Raw genomic sequence first — 26,397 nt, 5'->3', positions numbered from 1 at the left:
CAGACCAAAGCAGTTGTATCTGTTTCTGTGCTGTGCAGGCAGGCACCGCTTTGCAGACTCATGTGTCCCAATTCCACCGTCACAGAACAAGCTACTCTTTACGACATTAACACTACATTACAATTACTCGGCAGATTAACTTATCTAGAGTGGCTTACAGATGAGAAGAACATCAGTGTTAATTTTAGGAACACAACAAATGAATAATTGTTTATTGTTTAGAGGAAGGCACGCTTCACCTCTGCGAAACTCGTTTCCAAGGTCCCCTGCTCTCGTAAAAGCCCTGATGATGAAATGCTTCGGGGCTCCCCGGCTCGTCTGGGGAGCCGCTGGATCAGGCCTCAGGCTGTCAGACGGCGCTGCCTTCCCTCAAAGACTAATTACCAAAGGTGCGCTGCGCTCAGTGAAGCGGACCAGTGGCTATCCGGTTCCCGTGGCTTTTGGGTCAGAGCCTGGCCCTCTCCGTCTCCGGGCCTGTTGTCATGCGTGGCGAGGAGGAGGAGGAGAGGCGGAGCAGGCATATCCGAGGCCACCTCTGAGCTGGCGGGGGAGGAAGAGGCCCCGGGCCCCAGCGCTAATTAAAAGCTGCGTCTGTCACCGCAAAGGTTTGGGGGGGGACGGCGGGACCCCGCTGGGACACCTCGCGGGACTGCAGACTGACCTCTGAGTCGGGACTTCCCCACCAATCACGCGCTCTCCTTGTGTTTCACTGTCAGTCAGATTGCCAGGCCCATTTCTCCCTGCCAACCAGAGCCTCCTTATCCAGCCACACAATCCGGTGTTTTTCTCTCTCCTCATTCAGTGCGATTGACATTGAGATCCATGAGCAGGCGTGTCACTCTCCAGCTAAAATTCCTTCCAGCTGTTCACACAACTATTCCAGAACATCTCACAGCTCCCCCCCCCCCCAACCAATTCCCTTCCTGTAGCCATTTCACCAGGAAGTATCCAGGCTAGTTAAATAGAAAATAAACAACAACAAAAACGCTAAAAGAAGTATGAAACAAACGCCTACAGGGACCACGGAAATTAGCATTCCTTTATGTATCGTTTATGGCTTGACTCCATTGTGCGTTCCCTTTTTATGAGGAAATAATGCTCGTTAGCGCAGTGCAGAATTGGGGGGGGGTGAATGAAATAATAACCTTGGGACATTTTCCATGCTAATGATGACTTGCTTTTACTCTTACAGTACTGCTCTGGTAAAACAGTAGTCAAGTTTTTCCAATGACTTCTTTATAATAAGCATGGGCAGATGACTAATAAGGACTTGGGGAGCAGTAAGGCTGTTATGTAGGCTGCCGTGTCCTCCGGAACAATGTTACTTTATTGCATTTCTCTTATTTTATTCTCTATTTCTCTGTCTGTTCAACGCTGCGGCATACATTGCATTCCAAAGTCCTACAACATCATAATAATAACCTGCGAATATATTATATATTTAGAAACTCTACAAGCTTTTTGTTAATAACAATACAGCATGATCAATGGCCTCCACTGTTCCAGAGATGATAGTAAGCTGGAAATCCTTCATTAAAGTGAAAAAATTCTTGGTGGGGAAAAAGACACAGTTCTAGTTCAGCCGTTGTAGACAAATTACTTCCCGATTCACCAGTGAAGGACGCAGTATAGCACAGAGGATTAAGGGAATTATTACACAAAGCCTGTGCTATGCATTTTTCTTCAGCTGCACACATTTGTAAAACATGCCCTTTTCACCTCATTTACCTCTTATTATTTTGGAAAGTTGGCTATTGTTTCTTATGAAACCAGATAGAGGAAATGAATTATGTATGGCTTTAGTCCATTAATTCTCTATTCTCCCTACTGCTCACGTCGGGACGACTCTGCTGAAAACCGCTAATTCCCTGCTTGACAAAACCTGCGCATCATCGGCCATCAATCCTCCAGGACAGTACGCTGGCGGAAAAACAAACAAAATATTGATTCTGGGGGAAAGAAACGACAAAGCCCTTTCAGCCTGTGCATTCCTCACGGATAAGTGCTCAACATATTTACCGTACGCTAAAGAGAATATTCCACGGAGCAAATGCCAATTAGGAAAACAACAAGATGAAATATTAAAGTATTTACAATGATAGAGGATCGAGGCTACCTAGCAATGATGTCATTCAATGGCAGTACTCCCGTTTGCTCTTTGAGGTATGAAGTATGGTGAAACGCACTCTTTCAGATATATGGCTTATTAAGGCACTGCCTGTTCACTGCCAGCCTGTTTACAGTAAGGTGGGTCCACCGACAGTTCACTTAGACGTAGATTAATCCAGGAAAGTTAATTACATCAGTGCTTATAACTGCTTGTTGCATTGCTATGTTATTATTTCAGGGTCTTCCTGGCTCCTGCACCAGTCGAGTCAAAGCCCAACGTATCATTGTGCTCAAAGACTCAAGGACATGAGACAGCAGCATTCTCAGACGTTGGTACCTCCTGTCCTCATTACAGCAGACCTCTAGTGGTGCAACAGGGGGGATCTCTGCCTGAAGCTGACTGTTTAGAGCTAGCAGATTGCAGGTTAACACTCTCTTACAGGGTTGCCCTGAGAGACAACCAGACGAAACCGGTATCGCCGTACGGAGACGTCCTGGGGAGACCAGGAAACATGGGTTGCATGAGGTGAAGGGCCCTATGGCATTTACATGAAACACTGACAGCATAGTTACATCCGCAGGACAAGGACAGGATTTGTACGTATGAGGCTTCATGTACAACGGACACAGTTAATCCTTTAAAAACTGACAGCCTACATTAGCGAACAAATGGGAAACGGACATTAAATCTGTCTCATCCTGAGAGAGGTTCTCTTGGTCACCTTGAACCAGGACAGTTCACCCTATGAGAGACATGCAACGAATTCACTAGGCGAACAAATTTGTAGCCGCCTAGAAGATTCATGGTATTATCTGTCCAGCTGAAATACCTGTATAATAAATCAGAAAAGTATACAGGCAGATGTATCTGACATATTGTCAGTCAGATGGCATGCATGCTTCTTGGCAGACAGCTCTCTCACAGGTCATTGCGCTGAATTCTCATTTCAAGAGAATACCTTCAAAAATCCATTAAACATAAAAACATAAAGCCATGAAAATACCATAAATAATCTGAATTTCATAAGATAGCTGTGCTGGCAGGTGGGGAAGGGAGCCAAGAGGCGGTTTTGGAGAGGCGGGGTATTCGGTCTGTGTCAGAAGATAGCCTGTGACTCTCCTGTCCTGGCCGCTGTGGGACGGGGGGGGACGGTGGGGGGGGGGGGGGGGGGGGGCAGGCGGGGAATCGTGACTGGGAAAAGCCGCCAGGCGGGGAGAGGGGGACAGCCCGTTCCCCCGGCGATGGGGAACGGAGAGACCTGTCCGTCACGCGCTGGGCGCTGGGTAATAAGTCTGATTGGAGGTGCGGCGGAGCCGTTCCAGTGGCTGCCCCGTGGGTGAGCACCGATGTTCTAAACCTGACGCGAGCCGTAACGGGCAGAGCCGGGGCAGCGAGGCGAGGAGGGCCGTGACGCCAGCGAGTCGCTCGGCTGCATTTACCAGATTTTTTTCGAAAGACATTTTTGTCTCAGGAAAAGGCGACTGTTATTGTGCATTTCTCACACGCTCCAGTTTTCTCAAAATAATTACAAACCTTCTCGGATTTTCAGGATGTATGCCTTCTCTATACATTTTTGTTCAGAGAGGTTTTAGGAAGAGCAGTGTGTGAGCGGCGGGGGTGACGTACAGCTGGAATATTTGAGGCAGGCTCTCCTCACACTCTCAGGGGCGGCATTGGCAGTGAGAATGATGAAAGCTGCTGCCTTTTCTCTGAAATCCTTCACTTCATTTCCACAGGACGGGTTACTGCCCAGGGTGGTCCAGCACTGCAGTAATGGGACTTTGATTTGGGTTTCAAAGGGCCCGGAGTCGAACACTTGTCAAAGCAGGTTTTGACTCGCTGTGAGGATGGACTGCACTCGTTATTGAGTAGATGGTCCCCCCCCCAGGCCGAAGCAATGTTTTTTTTTTAGGGTGCCCAGGGGTGTTGTCTTAAAAGTAAGCGGCAATAATTGGCTGTCATACAACCTATATCAAATTAGTGGAACTTCATTGTGTAGGATACTGGGCTTGTAACCTGGAGGCTGAAGGTTCAATTCCAAATGCGGTGTAAAAAAAGCAACCACCAGGTCGGAGAGATGACTCTGACAAATACTGTGCTTTATTCCAACGGACGTCGGGGAACTATATCTTTGCCAAGGCAAGCTCATCGAATACTGATGATTACTGCACTTACATGCCCCTCCTAAAGGGGGGAGATTCTTAGCAGTGGAAAATGACAGAATACTGACCTTCAAAAGAGGAGAAAAGAAACAAGACAAGTTTCCTTTACGCACGAACGCAGGAATTTCCTTATTAAATGCACAGTCAGCTCCTCTTCTTGAAAGCCAGTGTCTGTTAGTCAGATGTTGTTTTTGTGCTGGGCCAGAGGACCTTGAAACATTTAGAATATACCTTTCTACAGCAGGAATGTCTACATGAGGGCACCTGCTAATTGCCTAAATGCATGTAAATGTGATGCATCAATTAGGCACTTTCTGGAAAGACTTGGCATTTTCAAATGGAAATTCATGGAAAGTACATGTAGTTGTATGAGCAGAAGTGCACCCAAGGCCTTGATGTGTTCTGGCAGACACTTTCTCTAGGCTTTTTCTCTGGAAAACCATCCTACCTTTCAGGACTCTGCACAGAGTCTGCACAGCAGGCATGCCCTGAGTATTTAGCTTCTTCCCATCTTTACCGTCTTCCAATCTTGACAACCGAGCACGTTTTTGCACATGGCCAGGTGTGTTTTTGTGAACACAGCTTCAAACGAAGCTGTATTACTGGTGTACTATGGCCTTATTGTGATAATACATACACTGCACTTCATTTATTTATGTATCACTTTATAGTTCACAAATAAATTATAGCATAGGTTTTGAGTGAGACTAATAGGCCTTACTTAGCATTTGATTGATCCTTTTTACATTCACAGCACTGAAGATTCACTAAAGGTGATGTTTCTCCCCCCCATTATACCCGTTTCACGTGTCAAACCGAAGGCCTTGGTGGGACGTCTGAGTCATAGTTCACACATTCCTGTGGTACAGTAGTGCATTCTCGGAAACATTCGATTCAGAGCTAGTTTCTCAAAGTGACGCAGAGCGTCCTTAAAGGTCAAAATTCTCAATTTTATGCTCTCTCAATCTTTCCACCATCCGGATATAAGAACGAAAAAATCAATAGACACAATTTGAAGGTGTCTTGAATTGATTGTGTTTCTCACAAATGATGTTATTTGTGTAAGTAAGTCGGGGAAGAGATATGCAATGAATGCATGGCTGCATTTATTTTTTTATTTGACAAATTAATTTTTAGTGAGATGCACTACAGGGTCTCATGATATTTGTGCTTGCCGTTGTTCAGGGTATATAAAGGCCTTTACATTGCATTGACAGCACCAATATTTCATTTCATTTTACACTCAGCAACGATGCCTTCCGATCTCTTCCCTACTGTCTCTTTTTCCCCCAGACTGAATTTTGCTTGAATAGACAATATTTGCTTCAATAAAAATGTATTGGTGTAATGACCCTAAGGGTGGTTTTTCATAGAATTGCCAAGCCTTCCTGAATCAGTCTTTATGAGTTCCACTGGCTAAGTTTTTTTTTTCTTGGGGTATCAAAGCCATCTCTTTTCTTTTGGATCATGTTCAAATATCTTTTGACATCTTCCAGAAACATTCAATTATTGCTATTCATTAAATAAATGGAACTGCCCAAGGTGCTATTTAGGTGTACTTCTTATACATTCTAGCTTTGAAAATCATTGAATGAATGAATATTTGAGTTATGAAACCTGAAATCTGATATTTCAGTCTACTGCATGTGCAATGCAAGATCCTCACACAGAGAAGTGCATTGTGTTCCAGATACGACGCCTTGCAGTGCTACCAGTAAAACTGGTATAGCATATATTTTTTTAAGATGAAGTTGAATAGGTGCTTTGGTTTGGGTAACCGCGGGTGGGCTTTGAACGACTGACTCAGCCAACGTGTGGAGCGGTGAACGCGGCCAGGCTAGCGCAAGGTGTCAGTGGCAATGACTTGTGATTAGGAGCCATCTGGGCGCTAGCTCCAGCGAAGCGTGGCGGTCTTCGGCGGCGCTGACCCTGTCGACGGGGGAGCGGGACACCCCCCAAACGCACAGCAACACAGAACCCCGGACAACACACGTCAGCAAGGTTACGGCCGTTACTGACCCCACCCACCCCCCACCCTCCAGAGAGGAGAGGGAGGGGCGATAACAGAAAGGAGGGTGGAGAAAGGGGGTGAGGAACGCAAGAGAAGGAAGATAAATGAAGAAGTGGCAGGCAGAGAGGAGAGATGGTGGTGAGAGAAAGAGACTGTGTGCAATGATGTAGCTGCTTTTTTTTTTTGTTTTTAGAAATTAATTCCCCAATGAAAAACTGTTCAGGTTACATAGCAACATGTTTGTGACACTACTGTGTCTTGGAAACAGGCTTTATTTTTAGAGCGAAATGACTGACAGTGCCACTGCACCACCACACGCAAGGCATGATGGGATATCAACAGTCCCCATCTGACCGAGAGCAGACACGGTATCATGCATTGAAAAGACCAAAGCAATCACTGCTCTGATAGAGCTGCAGTGGTCCAGAAAAAGGGGTATAAATGCAATTCAATACAGGGAGTCATGAGAAAAAGAACCTTCACTATGAAACAGCAGTGTGTGGCCATGCAAACAATATTCTGTTTTGAAAAATGTGCCTAAAGACAGGGAAATGATCCGACAATCTTATCGTACGGAGTAAACACTTTTTTTATTACGTTATTCTAAGGCCTACCTCTGCATCGGCAGAGATGCCTTGGCTTCCTAGCGATGCCCTGATGAGCCCTCTCTTCTTGGCTGCAGTAACGAGAGAACTTGGAAACGGAGCTAGCCAGTAAATAGTTCTCTCTTTTTTTTTGGCCCTAGAGTGCCAAATGACGGACAGGTAGAAATATTCCAGCATTTTATATTTCTTTCTTAAAGACTGTCCAACTCATGCCTCCGTTGCCGTGGAAACCAGATCTGACATCAAACGGAGAGAGGGAAGTAGATCTCCGGGGGACCAGGGCCGTTCGCTGTGTCCGTTTGCAGAGAGCACGCACTAAACTAATTGCACTGCCTTCCTCAGAAGATATTTTGGGCCTTAAAACCAAAAGAACAGAGATTCCATGCGCCTTGAACAGTGCTTCCTGTGCCTGGTCTCTATACAACCCAAAGCGCAAGCGTGATGCCTCCTGTGCCGTTTAATGTTATCAGTATGGATCACGAGAAAGTAGAGAATGCTTCAGAAATATGTGTCTGATGCAATTAAAAAAAAAAAAAATACATTGTGAATAATATCAAAAACGGACAAAGTGAGCTTAGTTCCAGTGCTAATGCTACAACATGGAATTGAGTGATGCAGTTGGACCACAATGCTGCCTTTCTGTGCCATGATTCCAACGTGTGAAAAATACCGAACACCCGTCTCGAGTTCTTTGAACCCAAAACCCTGCACGCACTTGTAAAATGTGTAAAACAATCCACAGCTAAAACGCTAAGCCACAATGACGAAGTGCGCGCGCGTCAGATACGCTAACAGGCACCGCTGTGCGCACGCGTTAGATACGCTAACAGGCTCCAGCGTGCGCGCGCGTCAGATACGCTAACAGGCACCAGCGTGCGCGCGCGTCAGATACGCTAACAGGCACCGGGGTGCGCACGCGTCAGATAGGCTAACAGGCACCGGGGTGCGCACGCGTCAGATAGGCTAACAGGCACCTGTGTGCGCACGCGTCAGATAGGCTAACAGGCACCGGCGTGCGCGCGCGTCAGATACGCTAACAGGCACCGGCGTGCACGCGCGTCAGATACGCTAACAGGCACCGGCGTGCACGCGCGTCAGATACGCTAACAGGCACCGGCGTGCACGCGCGTCAGATACGCTAACAGGCACCGCTATGCGCGCGCGTCAGATACGCTAACAGGCACCGCTATGCGCGCGCGTCAGATACGCTAACAGGCACCGGCGTGCGCACGCGTCAGATAGGCTAACAGGCACCGGGGTGCGCACGCGTCAGATAGGCTAACAGGCACCGGCGTGCGCGCGCGTCAGATACGCTAACAGGCTCCAGCGTGCGCGCGTGTCAGATACGCTAACAGGCACCGGCGTGCGCGCGCGTCAGATACGCTGACAGGCACCGGCGTGCGTCCGTGACGCGAAGCCGACGCGGAGCGAAGCCGGGCTGCCGTTCCCCCTCTCGTCCGGCCGCACGCCACTGGAAAAATGAAAGGCCAAAAATGGCAGACAAACCCAAGTCAGATCAGAGATCAAAGTGTGCAGAGGCCCAGAGCCCTTTGAAGCAGCCGCAGGACGGGCAGGCGGGAGGGCAGGAGTGCTTTCTGCCCGGCCGGCTCACTCGCAGCTGCACAGACCCCGCCTCTGATCTCCGGCATGGAGGTGCTGTCCACTGCACCCTCTCCCCCCTTTCAGCATGTAAACAATACAGCACCTGAACGCAGTGAAGAGCCGCCATGCTTTCATCCCCGGGTTGAAGTGGAATGACAGTTGAATCTTTACGTAAACAGATTTCTTGAGCAGTTTGTAGGATTTACTTGGAGTTTAAAAATATATATTTTTTTAAGATTGGTTGGTTTCGGCATAAATCACAGGGATACGACCTGCCCAGAAGATAACTGTGTTTCACTGTGACTCTCTCTGCTAACACTGATGCAAGAATCATTACTAATTTATACGGCAGAGATCTGAAGCCATTGCTACGAAAAAAGTGTTGAAGTGTGAGAACTCAAATTATTGCACATGTTTTGCGATTAAAGTTTAATCCTTTGAGCGCTCTGCAAGAATAATAGGCAGCAGCACATTATAAGGGTTTTTCTGTAGGAAAAACATGCCTATTTGAAGGTTATTTCAATAATGGAGAAATGAATTTAACCTTGTCCAACTTTGTTTTGCTGTGCATGTGAGTGTTTGTTTTCGCTACCACAGGCCCCAGAGCTTAAGATGTAAGTCCCAAGATTTACATATAAATGGCATGCTGAGTAATCTAAAAGTAGGCAATGGCTTTAGTAATCTCATATATACAGAGCTCTGAAGATAAACTAGACTCTTGCATATGAATTAGTGATCAAATGCTTTGAAAATGGCCTGAGCCAAGATGTGGGTTTGATAGTTTCATGAAGCCATCTATTCAATCTGATTTGTTTCAGTTTATGCTAATTGGGCCTAAACTGTAAAGTGATAATGGAATATCAATGAGTACTCCCACACTGAAGTCATCTGAAATTCACTGTTAAGTCCAAACAAAGTTTACGAATCTACAGACAGCTGTATATCCATAGGACAAGTGTGTGTAGTTTTCATTGGACTAAGTGATGCAAATCTAAATTATTGAAACAAGCGTGACGTGCCTGTGAAATTTGTCTTGGTTTAAGGCAGTACTCATTATACTGCATACCTTTGGTTAACGCACCGTTAAACAACTTTGTTGAAATGCTGCTGAAGTATTATTTACTGATAATATTCAATAGTAATGGGAATATGTGCCAATGCTCCTGGAAGCTCTGTGTCCACAATTTCTTTTTTTTGACGAAACTCTTTCATAAGGGACTCCACTGCAAAATTCTAAACACCACTCAACAATAATACCAATACTCAGTCATGTAAAATTAGGCTTTCACGTCACGATTCCTGAGGGAGGTTAGTGAGGGATTTTATGCTTCCTGTGATCCGGCTGCTTACTTCGATGCAAGGCCTTCCTTCTCAGTGACATTTCCACTTTGCGGTAACTAAACCAGACCATGATTCATTACAGTTGTCTGTCTTCTGCTACCCTAACCAGATCATGGATCACCACATTGCTCGGCTGACAATTCAGTTCATGCTACGCCTCTGTCAGTTTTGAGAGCGCCAGCTCTAAGTCTAAGCTCCAGTTTAGATGGTCTGCAACAAAAATAGTTGGAGAGGGTGCAATGATGGAAGGGTGTTGTGTGTGTGTGTGTGTGTGTGTGTGTGTGTGTGTGTGTGTGTGTGTGAGTGTGTGTGTGCATGGGTGCCCACGTGTGTGGTTTATCTCAAACATGAGTTAAATCACACATGTTCTAGATAAACAGATGGGAATATTCCTTATGAAGCCTTCTCATTTTTGACCCCTGAAGGAACAGTCTTTCTAATCTCAGCCAATAAATGCGTTGGGATGGACTGACGTATGACTTGTGCCTCTGTGTCTCCAGGCTGTGTGGTCTCTGTGTCTGGCTGGATGACCTTCACCAGCAACAAGTCCATGGAGATCGAGGTGATTGTGGACGCCGACCCGCTGGTGGAGACAGACAAGGGGAAATACCGGGCCGTCACCGCCTTCTTCACCTACATCTCCCTGGACAAGGAGAACAAGCCTCTTCCTGTGCCTCCTCTGAAGGTAACCTGTAGTCTCATACAGCATTATGTCCCTACTCTAAAGGTAACCTGTAGTCTCATACAGCATTCTGTCCCTACTCTAATGGTAACCCGCAGTCTCATACAGCATTATGTCCCTACTCTAAAGGTAACCCGCAGTCTCATACAGCATTCTGTCCCTACTCTAAAGGTAACCTGTAGTCTCATACAGCATTCTGTCCCTACTCTAAAGGTAACCTGTAGTCTCATACAGCATTCTGTCCCTATCAGTAACTACTAAGATGTACCTATGGGAGTCTCATACAGCATTCTGTCCCTACTCTAAAGGTAACCTGTAGTCTCATACAGCATTCTGTCCCTACTCTAAAGGTAACCTGTAGTCTCATACAGCATTATGTCCCTACTCTAATGGTAACCTGTAGTCTCATACAGCATTATGTCCCTACTCTAAAGGTAACCTGTAGTCTCATACAGCATTCTGTCCCTACTCTAAAGGTAACCTGTAGTCTCATACAGCATTCTGTCCCTACTCTAAAGGTAACCTGTAGTCTCATGCAGCAACTTGAATCTGGAAAAGTTTGCAGGAGACAAAGATTTGTATGCTGTGCAGCTCCATATTCTTTACATTGAACGTTACTTTCTCAACTGCAGTAATGCAGAAGCAAAAAAGTTCCACAGAAATTCACAGAGGGAATTCTTGTGGCCGAGGGCAATACCAGCTGCAGTGCGTGTCCCATCCTTGAGCGTTCCTCTTCATGAATGTTCATGACTTTTAAAATACAGCCTGAAACCTCCTGGAGCCAACTAAAGCTTCCTGGAGTAAGGAAGTATAGAGGATGAGAGGATGTCAGGAGCTGTCCGTCTGTTTATGTTACACAATCTGTGCTTCCGATACAGTACTGTAAGTCAGCTCTGGCTACTGTACAGCAGATCCTGCAGATTTTGTGGACAGAAAAGGGATCAGTGTGATAGTGTCATGGCTGGTTGCTTTAGATAACCAACAATATAAGCTGACTGGATATTGTATGGAGCTGGTCGGATTTGATGTCTTGGATTTGACACGTCCTGTCTGTTGATAGTGTAGGATAATTCAAATCAGAAGAAAAAATAGATAAATGCAGACGTGAAGTATTTTTCAAGAATGTGCCATTACCAAATGCTGATTTGTTTTTTCCTCTAGTCTAAATAGTGCATTAAGCGGGATTCTCTTGCAATGGAATTTAACCAAGTTACTACATTTAAGCTGCTATCACATTCATGCTCGTGTATCATCAATTGGTCACCAGTCAAATCAGCGAATAAGAAATCTTTTGTGGAATCCTCATTTAAACGAGTTAGTGGAATTTAAAGGCAGGGCCCATCCCGGGCGTAGCGATTCGCCCCGCAGGCTGGAATGGAACCCCGACTGCGCCATAGCTGACTGTGACTGGCAGCCCTGCTGATCTGTGAATGGGAGTTGCCCGGGGAGGGAGGGTGCGAGCCAGCAGGGTGCTCCTCGCCTCAGCGTGCAAGAGTGGGTCTTCCTCCAGGCTATCGAGCACCTGCGGCTCGTCTGCGCAGCTGGGAAAGCGGCGCAGTCCTCCAGCACAGTGGCTGCGCAGCGCAGCTGGACTGCAGAAGGGGTAGACGCAGATGGTGCGTGCCAGTCTCTCTCCCGAACTGATTGAGGATTTCGTTGTCATGGGAGAGGCTTGCTAATGCAACTGGCTGTTATTAAAGTAGAGGAAAAAAGAAATAAATAAGGGAAATATGAGAACTGATGCAAACAGATGCAAGAAAAAAAGGCAACAGAGTGTTTTGATTGGCTGTCCCTTTGGACTCAGAGCTGAAGGAACAGTTGAATGGAAAAGTACGGCTCTCGGGAGAATGCGTTTCCCAGAGCAACGATCAATGCTGCAATTAAAATCTGATATCAGCAGAAAGTAAAATCTGAAATAATGTATGGCTTTTCCACAAAGGTAGGAATAGATTTTTAAAAACATACGCTATTGTGGTGGTTCACAAAGTTGGGGGGGGGGGGGGTCTAAAAAATTCAGAAAGATACGAGTACATAATGACTAAAACAGGCCCATATAAGCTTGTCATTTACTTATTGATTAGGATGGATCCATCACTGAATCAAGTGCACTACTGCAGTGCGTGGAACCAGTTTCATTTTTTCTTTCCCATTCAAATCGCGGCTCCCATCTCTCGGGTGGCCTAAAGCTAAATATAGTGTCATTTCATGAGACGCGCCACCATTTTGGTTTGGCTCTCATCAATATTGTATTGTGCAGCATGTAGCTCTCTTCCAGCTCTCTGAAGGCTAAGCGTGGCTTTATGAAGCTCCTCACCCGCTCCTCCCTTCAACTCATCATCCCCCTCCCAGACAGGAAGCATTGATCCAATATCCCAGCAGCAAGTTCCTGTTCATCATTGATCAGGGTTTTAAAATACATATATTAAAAAAAAGAAGCATAATGACAGACCAGGTCAAAATAAACAAGGCCTACAGATGGCTTGAAAACACAACAACCTTAAATCTTTTTAAAAAATTTTTTTTAAATTTAGATTACTGCTTCTTAGTAAATTTGGGGAAAATAAAAATAATAAAGCATGACATTTTGAGTTATTTTCCCCCAATATTTCATTTTATTTCCAAAGCTTAATTTGGACCCATTTGTTTGAGTTAGACTGAATTACCACAAGGAACATTATTGTACAGTAATTCACAGTTGTCATGTGCATTATTTTTTTTTAAATTGCACAGACCTTTCCGTTAATAATTAATCACCAGCTATAAAAAGGAATTCGACCCACTTTGCTGCCAGTGCTCTGATGTAGAATCGCAAGCAAACAAGGCAGAAAATAGCAAAGAGACAGCTCAATCAATGCTATTTTTGGAATTTTATATTTATGCAAGGGTGGGTGCACTTTAGTGAGGAGCCCCAAGCCAACTGTCCCTAGCCAGCCCTCCCTGACCTAACCACGCAGATTTAGAACAGTGTTCTAAGACTATTTTGCACAGTTCATATGCATTTGAAACTAAACTAAAAAAATAAAAAATACACTGAATCACTGTAACCCCTTTTCTGGGTTCCCTTTTTTTTTTTACAGTGTAATGACCTGCTATGCAGCACCTTAAGGCTCCCTATGGCAGCTCAGAGACCAGAAGAAATTAACAGGCTTTTAAACATAAATGAAAGACGTGCCGATATCGGAGGCTCGCCGCCACTGCGTGCACAGAAGGCTAGCTCTGCCGGCGCAGGAGCCACGGCGTCTTTGCTCAAAACAAACGCTGAGACAAACGTGGCCACGGCGTCCGATGAACCAGAGCCTTAGATACAAACCGGCGGTTTACTGGTGAAGAACAAAGACTTGGCACGTTAACTGCGTGAATAAATACACGCCATTTAAATACTGCATCTTAGTGTTCGGTTGTTCATATGCAAATGTGTGAAACCGTAAAAGCTCACACATAGTGTACATATCAGTAATGTACTTAGTGACCATTATGCAATACACAATAAATCATGAATCACGTGTCAGCGTTCTTGGGGGACCAATGGCTCTATGTTCCTGCGCTAAAACAGAAAAAATATAATGAACTCATTAATTTTTTTCCCCTATTTAATGGGATTCTCATATTGTGACCAGCAATAGGCACGGTCCTGTATATAAATAGCACATCGATAGGACAGTGCCTTCTATTTTTTGTCAGCAGGTGATTTTCACTCAAGTGAAAAATCTCTCATGTCTATTTTTAGAATTCCCATTTTAGCTCAGAGGCGGAGAGGGGGTGGGGGGGGAGGGGGCCGGGATTGGCTGACAGCAACTGCAGTTGCTCCGTGTGTGTGTGTGTTCGTGTGTACATGTGTGTGTTGGGGGTGGTTGCACAGTGGCTCTCAGCGACCCTTAAACACAATATGTATTGTTTCAATGGAAAAGGATATAAACATTGGAAACCTACTGAAATGCCTGGCACCGTCCGTGTCTGACAGTCTGTCATTTTGCATTTTTCATCTCCGTAACCATGGCAGTAGAAATATTAAGGAACTGACAGGTGGGGGGGGGGGGGACCTTGCTTTATGGCAGAGACCTCAGAAACAATCGCTACACCAGCTAAGACTCAGCTGAGCCCCTCACCCGCAAAACAAGTTTGGTTGCCATAGTAACTCCACAGCCATGAGAAAATGAGATGCAAGTTTATTTTTAGATGCCTCTTTCTTGGAAGTAATCTCTTGGGGGGTTAAAACATGTACTTTATGTTATGCTTGTTTTGTTTGTAGTCTCCCTTTAAAATTTTTGCTCTTCTACTGATGCCCTCATCCCCCCATGACAAGGTACACTGTGCAACCTCAGCCTCAGAGCGATGTTAGATTTGAAATACCAGTGCACTTCATTTCGTGATCTCTCCTTCACCCGAGAGTGCTTATTTACTCATTTTCTCAAGGACTTCAAAAGTTCATTTTTGTTTACTGAAATAGCACACATAAGACAGTACCGTCTCAAAATGCAAGCCTCCTCTCCATTTATCTTCACTGTTTATCCCCCTCACTTTGTAAACAGAGATGGAGACATTTGAGATTCAGATTTTTCCGTATTTAGGATACTGTTCAAAAGCAAACTACAGTTAGTTGCTAAGCTTTGGCTTTCTTATCTAATTTTTCTAATTTTCCGAACAGATTTTTTGGCCATACAAATTATTCCAGTGCTGACAGCATTGTTCCAGGGTAAATGTAATGAAGCACCCATTTTATCACACTTTGTTAATGTGGTAATGTGGTTCCTTTTTAATGTGGTTCCAAAAATATGTTTTTGATCTTTGTGTTTTTAAAATATGCTTTTTGGAGTGTCATTTAACTGTGTGGATAAGAACTATACTGCAATTTGTGATAGTCTTTTCCCCAGAAGGGGCGAAAAAAAATATAGAAAAACATAAATGTACAAGAGAAATTTATATTTTTGTAATTACTTTGTTTAAATATTGCAAAATATTTCATATTTAATCTTGATGTAAACATACCAAAGTGACGCCATTTGAAAAGAAATGTATTTAAGACTGATTACTCTCGTCTTAAATCCATGTGCAAAATAATGGCAAATACACACGTTACTGTCAAAATAAAACGAGGAGAGGTTTGTAAGCCGTGCGACGGATGATCTATGCAAGCCTGTGGAGAGTACAGCCCTTGCAGTGCGAGAGTCTGACCGGTCCCATGGTAACGCACACAGAAATGGCTGCGCCACACGCTGAGCCAATCACGCGAGCTGCCAGATGGCCGTAGTCATTCACCTGTTATTTACTGTTTAGTGCTACTGCTCAGAGAGTGACACTCAGTAGCCCCACGCTGATGACACTGCCTGCTCCACAGACAAGCCGTGCCAGGGCTGCATAGACCCCCCTCTGGCCTATCCCTGCCGCTCCTTTCACTGCCCCGAACTGCATGCCTGTTTACTTAATGCTTAATGCCACACAGTTTACTTCATGCTTAATGCCACACAGTTTACTTAATGCTTAGCAGGCACCCTGATTCAGGTTGATTTACAGTGCTGTGTATTCCATGTCATTTCTATGTAATCTGCTAATGCGGTCTGATATTTTTTAAGGTTCAGTTTCAGGTTGTTTGCATTGCTCAAGACAGCAAAGCTTTTTGCCTGATCAAACCTGCCGCATTGTTACTACATGCCCACTTCCCAAACCAATTATGCCATACCATGTGACCGTGTGAGTCAGGAGCCGTTGACGGGGAAAGCTAAAGATCTGCAGCCTTGAGCTGGAGGGGTTTTTGGCACGTTAGTCTTCCGGAATGTGCCCCAGCTGTGTTTTTGCGTATCACCTGGTTCCCCTTAACTTTTCCGACCATTAAAACGCTTCCGGGTAGAAGCTGCTGTTTATTCTCCGGGTCCAAGCTGAATACCGATTACAGCGGCAATTTCCAAATGTCGTCAAAAGGCCAACGTTGCATGGAACAGCTGGGGTCGTCTGTGCTTCTGGCTGCTCTCAGCTCAGTGCTTTTGCCAGTGACTTGTGTGGAAGGTTCTGGTAAATCTCGAGAAGACACATTTCAGCAACATTTGATAAAGTGGGGCCTTTTTACATTAGTTTCTTCCTCCTGGCATCAAAGACAGATGTTCACTCTTTTTTTCCCCCCCTCTCTTGAATGGATGTTCTTAGATGTTCACTTTTCTCCCTCTCTTGATGTAAATAAATTATTGAACCCCATCAGTTTTTTTAAAGCTTTTTATACTGTCAGAAGTTATTCTGAAAGTAAGTCTTGAAAAACGTGTGAATGTACAAACCCTTAATGGCACAGAGAATGCTGGAAAATGGAGCTTCAGAGGAAAGTTCCAGAATCATCTGTTTGCGCTGCACACAGTTGTCACATATGTCTAATAAAAGTGAGACAAGATAAAAATAGTGGTACAATATTCAGAGACTTCACTATTATGCTGAGTTATTTCCGGTGTTAACTGTCCCGATGCTAATATAATACTTCAGTATTTACAGGCCTTTGAATTTCATGTATTACCTTTTCATAAATGGAACTAAGTGGCATTTTTAGTTTAGTGGCATATTTAAGTTTCTTTTTTTAATATATTTTGATGCACAGGAGCCCTATATTCCCTTTTGGAAATGGAATATATCATCACCAGGAGAAACGACTCCGGTGTCAAATACATGTGAATGACGCACACAGTACGTAAGTACAATAGACTTCTGTGGATGATATTTTACACTGTTTGAGAGACCGTTTGAGCCCTCAGGAACCCGACCGCACTGACCTGCCAAGTGGCGAGGGTGTTCTGCCTGAATAGAGGCCACGTATGACACTCTGAAAAGCGACGTGTGAAGCTCCGAAGCAGGCTTTCAGGGGCCTTCACAGTTTTCCACCCCGGGGTTAATGTACCGTGCGCTGAAAAACGAGCCGGGGAGGAGCACCTTGAGCGGACCGGCGGAGTGCAGCCCGGCACGGCTCAGGGCTTCCTTATTTAAGGGAAACGGAGACGCGGCGGGACCGGCTGCCCGCGCACCGCCCGCGCACCGCCCGCGAGGAAAAGAAGCGTGCGATGCGAGCGCGCGGATCACAGACACGCCCCGGTGTCGGCGGCCGCTGTGGAGGGAATGCAGATGAGGGGGGGGGGGGGGGGGGGGGTGGAACAGAAGGAGGAGCGGTTACTGCTTCCATAATGAGGTAAACACAAAGGCGAAGGGATGGTGGGAGGCAGCGTGGGGGTATCAAAAAGCGCGCAGCTTGCCTGCCGAATACGTTTTCAGCTTCCTCCGAGAAGACCGCGGTCGGGCGGCGAAAATTAGAGAGACTTTAAAGTGCACCCGCTGAAAGGGGAACAGCTCTACCCCCCCTCTCCCCCCAGACCTCTGTGTCACACCTGGGGAGGATGGGGGCAGGTGGGGGGGGGAGGGGGAGGGGTATGAATGCAGTTAAATAAACAGTTTTTCTCATTTCTTTTCACCAAGTGAAGAAAAAAATAGAAAATGTGGGTGGTAGAGGAAAGGAGATAGAATTACAGTGTTTGTCAGGGGGGCGCTGACGCGGTGTAGGATACGCAGATATTTCCTCTTTAATGTTTATTTATTCTTTTTTTTTCTTTTTTTTTATGCATCCCACATGCCGTGTATTTCTGTTGTGCTCTCATAATTACACCGTACCCTATCGCGGCGGTGATTCCGCGGGGACGCGCACTGAACGCTCTGCATGTCGCAGGCGGGCGGGACGTAGCGGGGTTGGGAACGGACGCCGGATCACGCCACGTGTTGCCGGCGGTTGAGACGAGGTTTCCTCCAACGCGATCCGTATGAGCCCTCCATCCGACTGAAATAACTTGGTTTCCTGAAAAACCGTGTACTTTGACGGTGCTGTTACAGTGTACAGTCAGTATGAGAGCTCTCATTTCTGAACGTGGGGGGCGGGGGGGGGCTATTAATTGTTAATTGGGCAGGGGCAGAAGTCCAATGTTCTGGAATGTTGCGGTTATGTAATCCACGTGGGTTTATGTCAAATATGCCACAAATGGCTTTTTCAGTAATTAGCCATTTCACTTCATTTCTATGGAGGTAGGCCCTGTCTTTCAGTTAGGACACCCTGGCTCACTTGCCGTCCTTCTGCATCCTATTCATAAGGCTAACAGATGTCTGGTTGTGGTCTGAGATTTCTATAATCACTTGGTCCAGGCCTCCGTGGTGGTTCCCCTGGACTCAGTGAGCTGGTGCCAAGCCTGGCATTTCAGAGACTGTAGGCAAGGCGGAGGGGGAAGCTCACACTGGGATATCGCTGACGCTCTGTCCCTTGTTGTCAGCAGTGGTAGTGGCAGGTGTGTGTAATTAGCACCGCTTTACGAGCCTGTAGGAGGTCTGTTGTCTCTCCAGTTTCTCCACCTACTCCGCGTATTGTGAACAAATTACACGCACATGCATGCACGAGTGCGCGCGCGCACACACACACACAAATACAGACAGACACACACACACACACACACACACACACACACACACACACATACACACACACACACACACACACACACACACACATACATACATACATACACACACACACACACACACACATACATACACACACACACACACACACACACACACACACATACACACACATACATACACACACACACACACACACACACACACACCTAGGGCTGTCCTAAATGTGTGGGCTACATACTATGAAAAAATACAATCCTGTACATGAAACCCTATACTATACCGAGGTAGCATTATTGTAGGATGGTTGGTGAACTTGACCTGCAACTCGGAGGTTGTGGGTTCGATTCCCAGGTGAGACAATGCCACTTGTGCCCTTGAGCAAGACAAATTAGTTAAACTGCTCCAGTAAATATCCAGCTGCATAAATGGATTGTTTGTCAGATGTAATCGGTGTAAGTCGCTCTGGATAAGAGTCCCAGCTGAACACTTAAGAGTAACGTGGATGTAAAACATCGGAGCGAACAGGTGCACATTTTAAAAGCAATGGGGCGACAAGTAGGGTTTTAAAGATTCTCCTTTTTTAGGCAAAGAGGATTATTTATCCAAACGTGCCAAAGAATGGCAACACCACATAAAAATCTTCTTAAAATCTACAACAAACATTTAGCATTTATAAAGGTTATATTATTCACTGCCTTTTTTTGTACACATATAATTTACTTTAATTTACACATGTAATATAGTTTTTGAGTGCCTGCGCTATATGAGACCACTCTCACTCTTTACAAACGAGCGATCAATGCTCATCAAGGATCATATTATGTTATAAAACATTCATTGTTCTTGGCAGGCCTCTAATGCAGTCTGCGCTAAAATAATTTGTCTAGAGGAACGTTGCCAGCTTTAGAACACGCGCAGCAATAAATGTTCAAATGATTTACATTTTTTAAATGTTTAATAAAGGTGAGAAATCGGCCGTAGCACCATCCTTACTGGGCGCGGGTTAGCTGGGAGGGCTGCCCCGCCCCATCACACAACCACAACACCTCGGGTCATTTGCAAGGACACGCTTTTTGGAGGAGAGTAGTCGGTGCCCTCAAATAAGCCGAAGGAGAATGTTATGACAACAGAATACGACAGAAAATTCTAATATTAATAAGGGATAACAAAATTGGTTAAAAAATTTCCCTCTCTATCCAGATGTGTAAAATTTTCCGGAGTTGCATATCGGACCTCTGCACAGTGTTTGGCACCTCTGACCCGTGAGGTGTGCGGTTTTGTATGTGCGGTCTTTGCACAGGGAGACTCCTGTCCTTTTACTGGCTCCTCCTGGGTGACCTACTGAGAATGTTCTATTGTGTGGAATGTGGGTAGACTGCAGTGCAGTTACAAAGGCCCAGGTGCCCAGGGCTAACCAGAGACGTCACTGGACCCTTGTGCTGTTCTTTTTTGTGTCAGCCAGTCTCTTGGCACTTAACAGTGTGCTCGACAGTGACGTTCACAGCGATTGGACACTAGAAAGTGTCGAGTTGGACAGTGCCATGCACTGTGATTGGCCAATGGACAGCATTATGCTTGACACTGTCTTCTACTTACACTGCTGAATAGTGTTCCACTGGACAGGGTTATGCACTGCGATTGGACACTGAACAGCATTGTACAGAACAGTATCATGCGCTAGGATTGGCTGCACATCTCCGCGAATGGCTCTGCGGTTTTCCATGAAAATATCTCACAACTACCTTTTCCTTGCGGGAGAAAAAAAAAATCATAGAATAGTCTAACATTTCAATGAGGCATGGGGAAATACAATTGCAAGCAAAAATCTGTTTTGTTGGCTCTTTGCATAGCCTACGCATACATAGCCGGAGTTGCAGTTTGAGTCTATGGGCCACCATGCCAGGTTTATGTGTGTCTCAGGCTGAGATCCTGATTGGAATACCTTCTCCTCGGTGTCTTCCCATGGGGAGTAAAAGAAAAGCCTGGTTTCCGTTAAATACACAGTTTACATCTGCGCAGGATTATCGCAGGAGTCTTTTATTGCAGTGAACGGAGACTGAGTATGGCACAGATGGGTGTGCATTAATCATATACTACAAGGCGGCTATAGCAGACTCATTTGCTTGAGTTTCTGTTTTTTGCTTTTTTTGGCAAGTCAAAAATAGGTTCCAGTTATGGTCTGAAGTTGATATAAATGACATTTTCTGACATTATATGTCAGCTCACATTTCATTTATTTAATCTTAGTTTCATTAATCATCTTGTTTCTGGACACAGACGATAATAGATGTACAGATCGCAAGTATAAATAGTTTAACTGAATAAATAATGAACTGGCAAGCAAAAAAAAACAAAAAAACATGACTGTTATGATGCTGAATGCAAGTACTGGCGGTGTGTGCAATAGTTTCAGCACAGCACTCAGATCCGACCCGACTGTAAACTGCCACCGTAAACGCTGATTTACGGAGAAAAGGTTTCTGATGACATCATATCAGATGATCCCGTCTTCTGATTTTTTTATGAACGTCGTAAACATGTCCTTGTGCTTCCTGAAGGTGAGGGAGACGCTGTTACTTCCTCTGAGAGGGAGACAGAGCGCCTATCAAGTGGCACTTTGGTATGCAACCCAGATCTGTTTCTGGATGTTTTCCTTTTCATTAAAGCGTCCGGAGGGAGTTCATGTACATGGAGTACTTTGAAACCTAACCTCTCTGGTTTATCACTCGGACTGAAGCATAAATCTTCCTTAGGAAAGGCGAATTTATCTACAAAAAGCCGCTGGGATTTCAACTGGCCCGGGCAGAGGAGACCATTAATTTTTTATTTTTTTTTCCCTTCGCCCTGCGTCTCTCTTAGCAGGTTAATTCAGCCGCCATTTCATCGGGAGCACAGGGATCATATATTAGGAGAGATCGATATTCCGACTGTTGGGAATTCTCTGTCATAAAATGTGGCACTTTGCTATGCCCGCAGAATTCATTTAGCTTTTTTTTGTTGTATAAAAATGTATCGAGCGGGTTTGTGGGCTCCCAGGGGCGGTTCTGAGATAATTGTGAAAGCGACGCTGGTTGAAAACATCCTGCCAACGGTGGGTTTGGCGGCTCCATCCTTCAGCTCCTCTTCTCTTTCCTAATTGGGTTTTAATTGGGTCTTGCGTGTGGATGCTAAACCATCTTACTGAGCGATTGTGATGGATGCCACTGAGTTGTGGGCAGTAAATGGGCTGCTGGGCAAGGGGCGCTTCCACAGATCCTGACTGTGGCGATAAGATGCCTTTTCCAGGCTCAGGTTTTCTAAATGGATTCTACCCAGCTAAAAACGAAACGGTCCCACAATATTGCGGCAACGTAATGCCAACGTTGTGCCAATGTTATAACACCGACGGAACGTTCCGGTAGCATTGCGAGAACGTTCTGTGCTAGCTGGGTGGGCAGCATTTTTGTGTGGGAGAGAATAGTTCTGGGTACAGCGACGCTGAGCTCAGGGGGTTAAAGAAACGCTTTGAGACCAGCCTTCCGAGAGAAAGGAGGCGTGAGGAGCTTTCATCCTCCCACTGCTCACAGGCAATCTGTTTCAACTCATTTTCTTGAGTTCATTGAAGGGTAACGCTAACTCAATCTTCATTCAAACTAGCCGTAAAATATTATTTTAATAACGCCTGTTATCGTGTTGGCTAATGCTGTTCTCCTGTAAAATTAATCACTGTTCATTCTTTCTCGATCTTGAGTGAAGTTTTCCTCAGCAATTATCACATGTGTTATTGGTAGATGAGTAGATTTGTAGTGCCTAAATCCCTTATGATTTTCAATGATCCCTAAAGTTGAATTAATAAATCTAACCGGTAAAATGCCTTTCTCTGCAAATCGCACTCGTCATTTGGCTGCATGTACGGTAGGGCTTCTGTGTGGGTAACAATGAAATGTGTTTTGATTGCTAGAGAGTCCACTTGTTCCCATTATGTGCAAAGACGTAGCCTCCCATGTGATTTAGCTGGAGCTCTTGGGCACCACGAGTCATTGTGGTGCGAGAATATTAGGCACTTCAATGGATGTTGACAGGAACAATCAATTTCATTTAATAAATGTGGGGCACCTGTTGAATTCATCATGATTATTTTTTTTTTTTTATTTAATTCATTCACTGAGTACTAAGTTTTATTTATTTAGTTATTTTATTACGTGTGGACGCAACTGTGAGTGAGAAAGAGAGTATTTTTGAGGGAAGCTGAAGAAGAGAAAAGTTTATGGCAGAGGGACAGTCAAGACTTGTTTAATTGAAACCGGTCTTACTGGTGCTGAGAACCTCATCAGAGGTGACAAAGAGAAATTGTCAGGGGGCCTAAGTGTGTGACTTACTCAACTGGTAAATGTCCCCGTGCTATTAAATTGCAAAAGCCTTATCACCACGAACGAAGACAAGACCAGTCCTGCAGAAGGGGCACTTATGACACTATATGACTCTGTTTTCCATTCTCTGTTATTCCAAAAACCAATTATTCCATTATCTAGCAAATCCAGAGAGATTTCATCTTACCCAATTAGAGAGCTCCCTTTAATGTTCTCACTGTAGCAGTACAGCCACCAGTTCAGCATCTCTCTTCTCAAAGTCCAATTCAGTGGCCGAATGGGGAGATGGTGAACATTGTGACCATCGTTTATTCAGAACTACACTGCAGAATGTTATTATGTTAAGTATTTCTCCTGTGTTCCACAGATCACAGCTATCCAAGGTGATGGCGGGGGGGGTGTAAGAGGCTTGCTGTCCCAGATGCACACCTTGCTCAACCTCTTGGTTTTTTATACGTGCTGCGATTCCACATTCCGTTTTACCGTAGACGTGAGAGACGGGTTTCAATGGAAGCTGTAACTCTCCACTGTGCACGTTCGTCCTTGTGCACACGGCCGCTTGGGGGCAAAGAAATGCATTCAGCTTCTCAAAGGACCCTTTAACTTTGAAAAACGTGAAAGAGAAATCGTACTGTGTCACAGTTCACTCATTATGTGTGCTAATCTCCCAAGTCCCTCTGGATGAGGCTGGCTAAATGAATACATACTCCCCACCTGAAAGGGAACACGTTCTGAGTCTGGTGACAACCCAAGCATGATTGGCACACATTTGTGGGAACGATATCTTCACATGTTATCAGCTATAGCTAGTTAGTAACAGAATATACTGCGCTTTTGTCTGTACTTTACTGCCATTTATCAGATGCTCTTTTCTAGAGCGAATTAGACAATTTTTATACTTTTTACACAGCATCGATTTATACAGCTGGATATATATGGAGGCTGTTCAGGTTAAGTACCTTGCTCAATGGTAAAACGGTAGTTCCGTACCTTGGAATTGAACTGGCAACCTTGGTTAGAAGCCAAGTTCCATAACCATTATACTGCCCATAATAATAGGCCTTGCTAACACAGTATGTAACATACATAAATATATAACACCATTGAAATGTCAGTATATAACATATATTACACAAATGAAATATGTCAGTGTGAAAAATGCGATTGCTTGGGCGCATCATTACTGATGAACTCTGACCTTTAAACTGTCAGGCCAATGCACAGGAGAAGACATACAAACAAACAAACTTTTAACTGCTGCACCCCAGATGGCTTTTAAAAAATAAATTCCAAATGTGGGTAGGCGGCTGGATACTTTCAAATATCATTATTTGTTCTGGGGTGGGGGGGTTCTGAAACTACAGGGGTTCGTCCTAAATTTCTGAGGTTTATTAACACGGTCTCTGGTTTGTCTTCTTGCCATTTTCCTTAGTTTCACACAAACGGTTCAGTTTCAATGGCTGAGTGTCCACTTGAGCAAATAATGCCGTGTCCTTTATCCCCGTAACAGCCCCACTTCTGTCTGAACAGATTCCTATCAATGTGATTAAAAGGATTGTGATGCAAAGTGGAATCAGATCATATCTGGTGCTTCTACAAACTGTCCTCTGCCCGAGGCAGCTGTGAGCACAAGCCTCGGCTAATGTGAGACGGCTATGCCATTTCATTTACAGTGCACTTGAACCCGAAGAGGAAACGCAATCAGCTTTTTGGTTTGTCCTCATTCGCTCTCTTGTTGCCTTTTTGTCAGTTTGTCACCGGCGTGTCCATTTACAAATTAACACCCTCCATTTTGTTTATTTCTTTGGTTCGTTTTTAGGAATGTCTACTGCATGAGTCATTCAAGTACCAAAAAAAATGAAAGCAGCATAGAAAATCTCTCTCTCTCTCCCCTGAGTCGGTTACCATGTATTTGATTGTGCCTTGCTTTAAGTTCTGTTTTATGCAAAGGAAACATCCGCTCTCAATACAACCTCCAAAAATACTTCCTAAGAAAGGAAGCTATAAGGATTGCTCAGACAAATACTTTTGGTTTTTGTTGCGCACAGTTCTGTGCTGTTAACACCTTAACCAATCGGTGTTAAGCACCGTGACACTGTCTGCTAAAAACAAAAACAAAAAAGAATGAAATATGTGCATTTAAATATGTGTTATGTGAGCATACACCTTAACTTACTGTTCTACTCCGCTCCCTGAGGTTACCCATGCGATTCAGTTAATGCAATAGCCGGCCTAATCAGTTTGGCTTTCAGTCCCCTAAACTCTTTCGCTGAAGCCCTTTATTCCCTTCTGCCTTTCAGCTTAATTCCATTTGTTCCTGACAGGGGTGGTTCAGTCCACCGCTGCCCCCTCGCCCTACTTATTAAAACACACTGAGCAACTGGACAGGGACTGAGTCTAAGGAAGGAGTTCTTTCAAGGTCAAATTACGACATTCTCATTGCAGAGCTGCTTTTCTTACATATTTTCATTCCATTTTCCCTCAATATGATATTAAATTATTTTAAACTGGTGACTAAGTATCAATGTAATCCAGCATACAAATACATCTGACTAAGACATATATATATATATATATATATATATATATATATATATATATATACACATATATATATATGCCTGACTGATGCAGTCATGGTGTAGGTCTTATATTGAATCAGTTATACTTAGCAGAGCCTTTACACCTCACACCCGCCCTCTACACATCTGTTTGCAATGGGCTTTGAGTACCGCTTTGAGTACCTTTTAAAAGGCTAAAAAAGGGCGTTTCAGTTCAGAGACTTGTCTGGATGCCAAACTCCATGTGCTATATGTAAGCAAACAGCATTACAAGTACTACTACTACTTCCATCACCACCACCCACAAAATAAAATACAACACCCTCCGCCCGCCCCCCCCAAAAAAAATGGGGGATGAACAATAACATTAATAGTAATGCCAACAAGAAGACCAGGCCTATTCAGTAAGCAGGGAAGCCTTATTATAGCCATAAGATCTACAGGTGTCCAGCCTCTTAATGACATTGATGAAGAATAGCTGGCTTGCAGCCACTGCACTGGAAATGCAGCCAGAGGACTGTGGTCCTGGCAGACAAACCCACAGAGC

The 26,397-nt window shown here is 44.7% G+C and overlaps 1 protein-coding gene and 1 long non-coding RNA gene across 10 annotated transcripts in view; one reads left to right on the top strand and one right to left on the bottom strand.

The window, feature by feature from the left end:
• LOC135233892 (uncharacterized) overlaps positions 1 to 26,397 on the bottom strand; it is a 122,298-nt gene that overhangs the window by 66,307 nt on the left and 29,594 nt on the right. The window lies entirely within an intron of this gene.
• Positions 1 to 26,397, top strand: part of acot7 (acyl-CoA thioesterase 7) — an 81,663-nt gene that overhangs the window by 53,497 nt on the left and 1,769 nt on the right. For all 9 annotated transcript variants that reach the window (XM_064297834.1, XM_064297838.1, XM_064297837.1 and 6 more), the window contains one exon: positions 10,332 to 10,516. In XM_064297834.1, coding sequence (XP_064153904.1) covers positions 10,332 to 10,516 — 185 coding nt within the window. The remainder of the gene's footprint in view (positions 1 to 10,331; positions 10,517 to 26,397) is intronic.

The sequence above is a fragment of the Anguilla rostrata genome, chromosome 11 (genome assembly GCF_018555375.3).
Source record: "Anguilla rostrata isolate EN2019 chromosome 11, ASM1855537v3, whole genome shotgun sequence".
NCBI lineage: Eukaryota > Metazoa > Chordata > Actinopteri > Anguilliformes > Anguillidae > Anguilla > Anguilla rostrata.
Note: the sequence above shows the minus strand (reverse complement) of the source record. Positions and strands in the feature narration are given on the sequence as shown.